The sequence below is a fragment of the Stegastes partitus genome, unplaced genomic scaffold, assembly GCF_000690725.1.
Source record: "Stegastes partitus isolate 25-593 unplaced genomic scaffold, Stegastes_partitus-1.0.2 Scaffold562, whole genome shotgun sequence".
Classification (NCBI taxonomy): Eukaryota; Metazoa; Chordata; class Actinopteri; family Pomacentridae; genus Stegastes; species Stegastes partitus.
Window position 1 is genome coordinate 61,656 of NW_007578293.1, and position 11,628 is coordinate 73,283.

At 42.8% G+C, this 11,628-nt stretch overlaps 1 protein-coding gene across 1 annotated transcript in view; it reads left to right on the forward strand.

Moving 5' to 3' along the window:
• The window catches only part of LOC103362205 (spondin-1), a 137,437-nt gene that overhangs the window by 29,196 nt on the left and 96,613 nt on the right, over nt 1-11,628 (forward strand). The window contains exon 4 of the mRNA XM_008288496.1: nt 10,072-10,145. Within this exon, the coding sequence (XP_008286718.1) occupies nt 10,072-10,145 (74 nt within the window). The remainder of the gene's footprint in view (nt 1-10,071; nt 10,146-11,628) is intronic.

The following is an 11,628-nucleotide window of genomic DNA, read 5'->3' on the forward strand; positions in this document are numbered from 1 at the left end:
TTTTTTAGATTGAAAATAAAAAAGTTCTCAGGTCTAAGAAAACCAAATCAAGGTGTTTCCAACGCTGGTGACTCGACCTGCTGGAGACATTTAGCACTTTTTATTTGTTCTCATATTTCTGCAGTTTAACCGAAAAGCCTCTGAATGTTTGTCACATGACCGTTCAGTCAGTCAGAATGTGATTTGAAAAAAAAGGTTTATTCTTGTCGTTTTTAATCTGGTGAAGTTTTCCAACAGAGCAGCACATCAGAGACCATTTGTTGTTGGAAATCTGGGAGTTTTTTCTGTCTTTACAGTTTCTGGCTCCGATAAATTGTGTAATTTTGACATTTTTTATTTTTAAGATGATGTCTTTCAGCCCTGCTGGCTGCAGCGATGATTAGAAATGAAAAAGAGCTGCGAGAGACGAAGAAAATGTAAATGAAAGACGTTTAAAAAGAGAGTCCCAGAGCCCACAAAGAAGGTCTTCGTCTGTGAATATCTGACTCAGGTAGAGATCGGAGTGAGCTCAACGCTTCTTCTCAGGGACCAACTGCAGGTTACGTAGCACAAAGTTTAGCTCCTTCTAACTCCTCTTTTTATCACCTGCATCCTCTAACGTACAGCTCAGGTCTACGCTAATTATTTATAGACCCACTCTAGAAGGCCAAAGGAATTAATGTTGTGTAAAGTTAGGAAATTAGTTACAGCTGATGGAAGCTGGCAGCGCTCGGTGTGAGAAACGAGCAGGAGCTTCGCCAACTGGACGCCGAAGCGCGAGCTGCAGGAAGCGACGGTTTGCTGGTGGAGCAGCAGAACGGCGTCGGGTCATCACGTCAATGCAGCGCCTGTGATGCTGATGGACGTCCTGTCAGCTGAGAGCTCCGCTGTCGTGTAGTCGCAAGTGTTTGTTCACATATTTTATTAAAACGTCTCCACCTGCAGCGTCAGACGGCAGAACCAGAGAAGTTTATGTTCAGAGGATTTTAACAAAACAAACGTCTTCGCTGTGAAGCTGTTTTAAAGGTTCAACATCTCCAGAAATAAAACTCCCACGGTCATGAAGTGTGGTGAGGACTCAGACAGGATAGTTCCCAGGAGACTAAAATGATCAGATGGATCCAGCAGACGACAAATATTTAATTATTGGGTCTTAAAAAAGGAGAAGAGTGCAACATGTTTCAGGAGAGCTGTGGTATTGTTGATCCATAAAGTTCCTGTCAGTGTCTATCTATGGATGGATCCATGGTTCTACTAGAACCCAGTCTCTGGTCACATCTCACCACCTGTTGAGGCTTACCACCTTTTTTTTTCCATTTAAGGGGCCAATTAGTTTTTATTATTGTCATTTTAGACCATATTAAGTAATTGTGGACCAGTTTTCAGTCACTTCAGACAGATTTTGAATCATTTTGGTTAAAATGTGGGTTTATTATGGACAGATTTCAAGTCATGATAATAAAAAACCAGAACCTTGTCTAGTCCAACTTCACCACATCAGGTTCTACTGATGTTAGAGCCTCAACAGGTGGTGAAATGTGACCAGAGACTGGGTTCTAGTAGAACCATGGATCCATCCATAGATAGACACTGACAGGAACTTTCTGGATCAACACCAGCCTGGGTTGGAACATTTTCCATATTTAAGAGCCACGACTCATGCATCATTGTTAATTTGGACAATTTTGGACCATCCTTGTCTTCTTTTAGACAGATTTTGAGCCATTGCAGATAAATTTCAAGTCATTTTGGACAAAATTCAGGTCGTCTTTGGTCACATTTCGACCAAAGTCTGTGTTTTAGTAGAAACATGGATCCATCCGCAGATAGACGCCACTCTGATTTGAAAATTTGGCATTCTGTGGTATTTCCGTGCACCAGTAATTCAGACTGTGTCCTCTGCTGGATCCATTCAATGGTTCTGATCTGAGTTCTGTCTGAGTTCTCACCACATTTCATGTCTGTTGGAGTTTTATTTCTGCAGATATTAAACCCTTAAAATGGCTTCTCAGATACGTTTGGTGGGTTTCTTCTAAACATTCTGCCAAAATACTTTACAGAACTTAGTTTTGGATCACAAACAAGTAAAATGTGGATAAATTCTGAGGCGACACCAACAGACCCAGCAGTAGAAAGAGAAGCTAAACTTCTTCATGAGGACAGGTTTGTTCTGTCCGGACACGTCGTCGTCTGTTCCCTCGTTAATTAGTGCAGTTTTCTGACTTATTGCTTCTTCTCTGAGTGACAATTTGCCAAGTTCTTCATCTCAGAGTTGCTTGGATGCGACTCTGCCCACAAGAACTCGGTTTGAGCAGAAAACTCACCAACACTTCTGCTGGCGGAGCTTTGAAACTGTGTTCAGAGCTCCTGTCTGACAACATCTGTCCGTGGAAACAGTTGGCACCACAAAGTTTAGTTTCTGTCTCGGGACTGTGCCGTATAAACAAGTTGATTACATTCCTGTTTCTCGGGGACGCTGTCGCGTCTCCTCAGATCGCTTTAATAATGGTGAGTCACCCACACTGTTTCCCTGCTCCCTCCGTCTTCAAAGCGCCATCCGGCCGCTCCGCGATTCGAGGAGGATTTCGCAGCAGAACAGGTTTTTATAAATCCGCCTTGTTTTGGCTTTTATCTCGGGCAGCCGTGAAGCGCCTCCTCGGGCGGCGGCGGCGGCGGCGGCGGCGGCGGCGGGGTGTGTACGGGATTGTGTGCATCTTTGTGTGTTTTCCACCCGAGGTCACCGAGGTCCTCCTTGTAGTTGTGATGAGCTCAGCCCAAACCTGTTCTTTAATCTCCACAAACTCCTGAAAAGTCTGTTAGCGCCTGCAAACGTTTCCCACCCAGAGCTGCAGCAGACAGACGGCGTGAGAGATGAGAGGGAAGAGGCTGTTTTCAATCCGTCCTGTTGATCGCTTCTCATCTCGTTATCAAGTTTACACTTACATTCCCGCTCGCGCTCCGCCGCTGCCCTCCGGCCGTCTCTTCATCACATTTTCACCTCACATCGACCTCCTGCTCGATCCCGGCATCAGTATTCTGGTACCGCCGCCGCCGCCGCGAGGACTCCAGGAGGAGGAGGAGGAGGAGGAGGAGGAGGAGGCCACCGTTCGTCTGCCTGCAGTGACAACGCCGGTCCGACCGCGAAGCTGTGAAGCTGTTTGACAGCAGCATCCGAGATACAAGAGCCTTTCTTATTGATCACAGGACTAGATTATTTGAAGTGCGCTCGGCTGCTGGAAGCCGCCGCTGCATCAGTGTTCGCTGCTAATTCATGTTAGCTTGAAAGCTCCCAGAACGCTGAACACAGACACGGATTCGAGCTGATATTCTCTCTGTGGTGCTTCTTGCTTTTGCGATGTTTGATCTTTGGTTCTTCAGCAGCTACAGGCCTGCTTATGGCTTCGGTGACCTCCTGACCTTTGGGTTTGGCTCTACAACCAGACGCTGGTGAAACGTCACCGTTAGACCTCCCAGCCCAGTGATGCAGCCACAACACATTAAAAACCATTTACTGCACCAGCTACAACTGGGGATGTTAGTAATTCATAAATAATCAACTCTTTGCTGCTAATAATTCAACCTGTTTTGGGAAAAAGAAGGTCATGCATGTGAGACAGTGAATTGTATTTTTTTTCCACTTGGCCAAACAAGCTACAAACTCAACCTTAGCTTGCTATCGCCATTTAAAATGAGTACAACTAACAGTTTGGCAAATTTCTGAGTTACATAAACAGGACATTAAACATACAGCAACATTAGCATCCAGTCAGAGTTCAGTGAATAACTGACATTCAACTGACTAAGAATATATTCACCGTTAAGGAAGAGAAAGAAGAAGTTCACGATGTCAGTAAATGTACCATAGACCAAATGTAGTACCTGGTTGTTCCACCAGGTGGAGCCTCTCATTGTTTAGAGACCAGAGGAGGCGCCACTCAGACTACAGCTCATGGTGGCAGCAGAGAGCATTGTGGGAGTTTAGCAGCAACAGGACCATGATCCTCTGATCAGAACTCAACATGTTCAGCAGTGTGCTCAACATGTGTTATTGATTAATCCAATATTGATTGATGACAATGTCAGTTATTGATTTAGGATACGAACCAGATAACCTGAAGACTGCAGCCCTGATAACTGACCAACACATCGGTATCAGTAGGAGTTGATTCTTGCCTCCGATTGTCTCCGACACAGTTCATAACTGTTGTTCTACAGTCCTGGGTCGGTACTCGTGGGTTTGATCACATTCTCATTTAGCTGCAGAAGAACCACGAAGTGAAGTTCATATTTTTTTGTTTTTTAATGAAGGAAGTCGTCCTTCGTCTGTATAAACCAGCTACCAGCTTCCTATTCGTAGATGTTTCATCGTTTTCCCGACAGACTCGGTTTCTGTTCATGAGCGAGCGAAAGCACAAAATGAAAGCAAACCGAATGAACTGATTAATTTTTTACTCGTCGCTTGAAGTGAGTGACTTCTGGGCGAGGTTGTCGAAAACATTATGGTAAAGGACGTTCTGTGGGTTCTATCGGCGCCGTTCTCTGGGGCGAACACGAATCCAAACAGAAGATCCAGCGGGGAGGCCGTCCAAACCTCCGGGGAAGGAGTCGGCAGACATGTCGCCGAGATGTGGAGTGTATATATATATATATATATATATATATATAATGCATGAAGCAGGAGATGCCGTTGGAAGGATGATTAATACCGAACCTGAGAGGCGAGGGAGGGCGGCAACCAGCGCGGCAGGTTGCAAACAGATGGGAAAAAAAATGCAGATTGCGAAGCATTTTGTTTGCAGTGCGGCGAGCAGGAAGGTCGGCGGGTGTAGTAACCCATGAACAAAACGTTGTCAACGGCACAGATGTTCTCCGCTGCAGCATCCAGGAGCCGGAGAGGGAGGACGCTGCAGAGGTGAACCGCGGTTTTCTTCCTGCTGTAAATGTAAAGGCGCTTGTTTTTAGTTTATCGTGGGGATCTGCGACTCTGACCGATCACACAGGAAACATCCACAACCTGCAATGAAAAAGATAAAATCTGTACTAAGTTTTAAACGTTTGAAACCACCGACACAGATCTCCTGAACATCTGAACTCTTCTGAATCCTCGGCTGGGTATCTTAGTTGTATGCACTGATGCCATGAGCTGCAGCAACCCAGAGGCAACCATGACAGTTAGGTGTCCATCCATCCATCCATCCATCCATCTACACACACCCTAATCCTCACCAGGGTCATGGGGGGCTGGAGTCTATCCCAGCTGACTCAGGGTGAAGGCAGGTTCACCTGGACAGGTAACCAGTCTATCACAGGGCTACACTTAGAGACAGACAACCAAGCACACTCACATTCACACCTACGGACAATTTACAATCACCAATTAACCTCAACATGTTTCTGGACTGTGGGAGGAAGCCGGAGAACCCGGAGAGAACCCACGCTGCACGGGGAGAACATGGAGACTCCACGCAGGAAGATCCCGGGTGTCCTCACCGGGACGCCAACCGGCGACTTTCTAGCTGTGAGGCGACGATGCTAACCACTGATCCACCTGCAGCCCTGATTTTGAAAGTTGTTTTAAGTAATTTAAGGAAAACAAGTTTTAAAAAATCATAAATATTTTCTGCTTTATTTCCTCCTGTATGACAGTAATCTGAATATTTTTGGGTTTATGGACAAAACAGGACGCTGACCGACATATTATCATGAATTATTATTATTAGTAGTATTTAAACATTTTCTGACGTGGTATAAACAGAACAACTTTAATATTATTTAGGAAAATATTTGACCAATTAATTGACAATAAAAATATCCCTAAACTGAAGCTCTTTGTCGGTAAACTGAATATTTTTGGGTTTATGGACAGAACAGGACGCTGACCAACGTTTTCAGACATTTTATTCACAGAACTACGAATCTGTTAATTGAGGAAATAAGTCACAGAATAATCTAGAATAAAGATAATTGTTAGTTCGAGCCCCGCCAACATGCTCGCTCCAATACTCCAGAAGTTTTTTATTAAAGTGAAACCTTCAGATAGTGTTTTATTGGTAACATAAGTAGGAAATGTGTTGAATCTTCTAGACTTTGTTGGGTTCTGTACATTCTGATGGTTTTATTTTGCTGCCTGCTTGGATTTAGAAAACATCTCCACAGATAAAGATTCATATCCTTCAATGTCACTGTGAGTGAGGAACTTGAGTTGGAGGAATTCTCCGTGCTTGGTGGATGTTCTGTGATGATTCCAGCGTCGGGCGCTGCTAGAAATGATGTATTAGTTAATATTTGGCACTTTTACGACCACGGGGGGAAGCGCAGCAGCAGTTTTACAGCTTGTTTCCTCCTTCGCGGCTTTATTACTCTCCTGTAATTGACAAATTCCTAAAACCGAGGAGAGCAACCCGGCAACCTGATGCGCAGGTCGACCTCTGGAGGGTGGAGATCATTTCTACGAACTGAGATGGTCTTTTATTGTGTTATCAGCTCTATTTCCAGGTTGATTAATGAATTAGCTCCATAAATAAACCAATTAGCACCATTACAAACTAATAGGAAATTACCTTAAGAACTATCAAGGGCAGCTCGGTAATAGTCGGCATATTTCACTTTTGTTTTTCAATTTCATGCCCAGGCGGTCGGGCCGTGTTGCAGGGTATATTGCAGCGTTCAGCCGCTGGAAGATTTATAGGAGCAATAACAGCGATAACTCCTACTTAATGTCGCCTCCTCTGTCTCCGCCGCCGCCGCCGCTGCTGCTCGCCTCGCTTTCATTCAGCTTTATGTGTCTCTACAGTGCGAGCTGCAGACGCTGCGAAGGCCTCGCTGCTGAGAGGCGAAGGGAAGCGGCGGACGTGTATAAACATTACCGATTTATTTGAAGCCGTCTCACCAGCCACAACATTAAAACCAGGCTGCTGGATTTGGGCGGCAGATCTTTGGGTCGCGGGTTCGGGTCTCCGTGGATTTGGTTTGTTCCGTCGGTCGGAGGGAGATTTGGGGAGTTTGGAGGTCGGGTCAACGCCTTGGGCTCAGTGTGGTGGTGGAGCTGCCGTTGGGCTGTACGTGGTCTGCAGCAAGGCAACGAAACACCCACATGAATGCAAAGAGTCTTCCAGCAGAGTCTTTGCATCGAGACGAAATCAGAGCATTCAGACGGCACAATCAACCGCATTAACGTCCATGTTTTTAGTCAGCTTCATCATAAAACGTCTTTCTTTAGTATTACTGCTTAATTTTCCATCAGTGGTTGGTTTTGATAAAAAATAAGACCACAAGGATCCCTGCCAGTGAGTCCACATGAACATTTTGGCCATTTGACGACTAAAAATCCAGTCTGTGGTCGACACTTCACCAACTGTTGAGGCTCTAACACCAGTAGAAATTGATGTGTGGCAACTATGGTAAGACAGGATTCCAGGTTTTGGCTATTTTGACACGACAAAATGCCATCATAGGACGATTTGGACCATTTTTGTGCCATTTTGGACATTTTTTGTTGGTAATTTTCAACAGACAAGATGGTTTTGAGCGGATCATAATGATTAAATGGCTGCGACAGAGGACAAATGTTAATTATCGGCTTTTGAAAATGGTAAAAAGTGCAGAATTCCCAATCCAGGCTGGTATTTTGTCCCCAGACAGCTCCTGTAAGGGTTTACATATATGGATGCATCAGTATTTCTACTCAAATACAGTCTTTAATCAACATTTCACCACAGATGACTTAAAACTCGTCCAAAATGGCTCACAATTTGTCCAAAAGAATGTAAAAATGCTCCAAAATAACTTAAAACTTGTCCAAAATAAGCCAAACTTGGTCTAAAATGACTTGAAATTGTCCAAAATGATGACGATAAATAACAGTCGACCTTCGAAAATGGAAAAACAAAAGAGATCCACAAAGTTCCTGTCAGTGTCTGTCTATGGATGGATCCATGGTTCTACTAGAACCCAGTCTCTGGTCACAGTTCACCACCTGTTGAGGCTCTAACATCAGCAGAACCTGATGTGGTGAAGCTGGACCAGACAAGGTTCTGGTTTTCGGATGTTTTGACGTGATTTGGACCGTTGTTGTGTCATTTTGGGCGCCTCTTGTTGCTAATTTTTGGCAGATCTGCAGTTATTTTAGACAGACAAAGTGGTTTCCAGCGGATCATTTAGACTAAATGTTGATGTGGATCACTGGGAGGAACCAGAACCTGGAGTTCACAGGTTCTAGATGTTGGTTCTGGATGTGCAGAGCTACAAACTGCTTCTCATTTGACTGTAACGACTTGACACAGGATTCAGGACTAGACCGGGTTCCGCTCAGTTTATTTCACCGTTTACGTTCCTCTTCAGGAAAAATGAAATGCACTCCTCACGTTGCACGTGCAGAGCCGGGGAACGTCGGTGGGCTGCCACTCTGATTGAAATTCAGAGGAGACGAGGAGGATAAAGGAAGCGTCGGGGGAGCGCCGAGGTCTGGTAGCCTCGCAACGCTTTCACAATGAGCTTGCAACGCTTCTACATTTTATTGCAACACCGTTCTGTACAATCCCAACATTTATATTACCTTGAAACAGGTCTGATGCTCCGCAGGGATGAAACACGGGAATGTACGCCGACAGATGAACCAAGTATTTATCTGATGGTGGGAAGAAAATCTGCAAGAAGCTGAATTTGGGTCAATTCAGACAGAATTCAGGAAAAATGTTGCTGATTTTTTTCTTAGTTTGTCTATTTATTTCTCTTTTTTGGACCCAAAATTGAGTTTTTGAGAACCATTAAGGTCATTTTTGGACTAATTGAGGACTTGTAGTTATTTTTTTGAGAATTGTGAGTCATTCTGATCATATCGAGTACCTTTTGGACAAAATATAAGTAATTTTGGGCTCGTTTTAAGTTGTTTAGGTCAATTGTATGACAGTTTTGGACTAATTTGGGATAATTTACTGTCAATTTTTGGAAAATTCAGGACATTTTTGTGTATTTAAAAAAAAAATAATTTTGGACACAAATCCAATTCTACTGATGTTAGAGCCTCAACAGGTGGTGAAATGTGACCAGAGACTGGATTCTAGTAGAACCATGGATCCATCCATAGACAGACACTGACAGGAACTTTCTGGATCAGCACCAACCTGGATTTATTTTATTTTTTTTTATTTTTATTTATTTTCTATCACCAAAGGCCAACAAAATATGCAATATTTTCATGTTGGACAATTCCTTTTCCAATTTTGGCCAATTATGGAGTCACTTTGAACACATCTGGAGGCGTTTTGGATGATTTCTACCTGTTCTGGGAAGATTTTAAGTCATTTCTGACAAATTCTAAGTAATTTTGGACAAATTTCAAGTGATGTTGGAATTTTTTAAAACTCTTTTTCTACATTTGATTCATTTCATGTCAACATGTAAAAACCAGAACCATGTCTGGTCCAACTTCACCACATCAGGTTCTGCTGATGTTAGAGCCTCAACAGGTGGTGAAATGTGACCAGAGACTGGATTCTAGTAGAACCATGGATCCATCCATACACAGACACTGACAGGAACTTTATGGATCAACACCAGCCTGGTTGGATATTTAGCACTTTTAAACTATTTTCCATGAGAAATAATTCGGCATTATTGGCATTTTGTCCATTTTTTACTCATTTTGGACCATCTGTCTCTTGTTCTGGACACCTTTGTAAACATTTTGGACACGTTTCAGTGGGTACATCTCTCTCTACATATATATATACATTCTCAGTAACGTTCTGGGGTCACAATACCCTCCTTGTTTGAAGATTTTTTATTTATTTTTGCCATTTTCAAGGGTAAAAACAACCCCGTCCGTCTCCTGACTGTAATTCCTGCTCCGTTCTTCTTCACGATTGCTCTGATATTGCAGCAGGATGATTGTGTCACGAGGTTCGGCGAATAAAACGCTGTTTCCTGAGAACAGACGTGTTCTCGTGTCCGTTATGAAACCCCCCCAGCCCATCGCCGAGGATTACATGGATCAGAAACAGCCCAGTATTACCCATCTAATGACCTCCTCCTGTCCAGCTTCTGCTCCATTTTCCCTCCTCAATCTTCCCTTTCCTCGCTGTGTGTCTGCAGGGCCAGCATTGTCCAGAAGAGAATCATCTATTTCCAGGACGAAGGTTCGCTCACCATCCGCCTGTGTGAAAAAGGTAATGACGGCTGCTCATCTTTTCATCTTCCACCGCCGCTATTATCTCTTTCTTTTTCCCCTCTCGCAGCAGATTACCTCCCAAGTCTTTCATACCTTGTTTAAAAAAATGTGAAGCCATGAGGGGGAAAGCTGCTGGGACGAGGAATCGTGGATGTCAGGGGGGTCTGCGTGGGATTTAGATGTTCCTGCAAAGAAAAGTGGAAAAAAAAGGTCCTTCTAATAAACACAATGAGTTCAGAGTAATGAATAAAGCAGAGCCTGGACTAATGGTTTCTCATCGTTAATCCCTGGGTTAATCCATTGTGGACACATTTGGCCTCATAAGGGAAATGTTGTATTTTTAGTAGGAAACATGGATCCATCCATAGATGCACACTGACAGGAACTTTCTGGGGATCAATACCAGCCTTAGAATCAGAATCAGAATCAGAATCAGAATCAGTTTTATTGCCAAGTAATTTTTACATCACCAGGAATTTGACTTGGTCCATTGGTGCAAAGAAGCTATACATTTTGCACTTTTCCCCATTTTCAAAGACACATAATTCTTCATTTTTGTCATGTTGGAGAAGTTTAACTCACCCAAGGCCAGTTTCAAGTTGTTCAATTTAATTTTTTAAAACATTTTTTCAATCATTTTGGACAATTTATCATTTTAATTACATCTTGAGTCATAACATTTAAGTTTGAAGCCATTTTAGACAAATTTTTGCCTTAAATGTTGGTGAAATGTCAGCCAAGGAATGTATTTTAGTAGAAATATGAACGTTTTGGGGCGACAATACCAGCCTGGTTTGAACATGTTGCACTTTTTTCCCATTTTTAGGAGTCATTATTAATTAATTATTGCCATTTTCAACCCTCTTTATCTTATTTTGCACAAATTTTAAATCTCTAGGACACATTTCAAGTCATTTTGGACAAAGTTTGAGCAATTTTGGACAAGATTCAAGTTATCTTTGGTGAAATGGATTCTAGTAGAACCATGGATCCATCCATAGATAGACACTGACAGGAACTTTATGGGGATCAGTACCAGCCTGGTTTGGAAAATTTTATACGTTTTTACATATTTAAGAGCCAATAATCATGTATTGTTGTTAATTTGAACAATTTTGGACCATCCTTGTCTTACTTTGGGCAGATTTTTAGCCATTTTAAACAAGTTTCAAGTAATTTTGAACAAAATTCAAGTTGTCTTTGGTCAAATTTCGACCACGTCTGTATTTTAGTAGAAAAATGGATCCATCCATAGACAGACACTGACAGGAACTTTCTGGGGATACAATAGCACCCTAGTTTGGGAATTCTGCACTTATTTCCATGTTCATGGGCCAATAATTAAAATTTCCGAGTCATTCAGTCATTAAGATCCACTTGAAACTATTTTGTCTAAAACTACCAACAGAACAATACAAAATGACACAGCAATGGTCCAAATCATCATTTGTTGGCTTTTTGTCAAGTCAAAATAGCCAAAA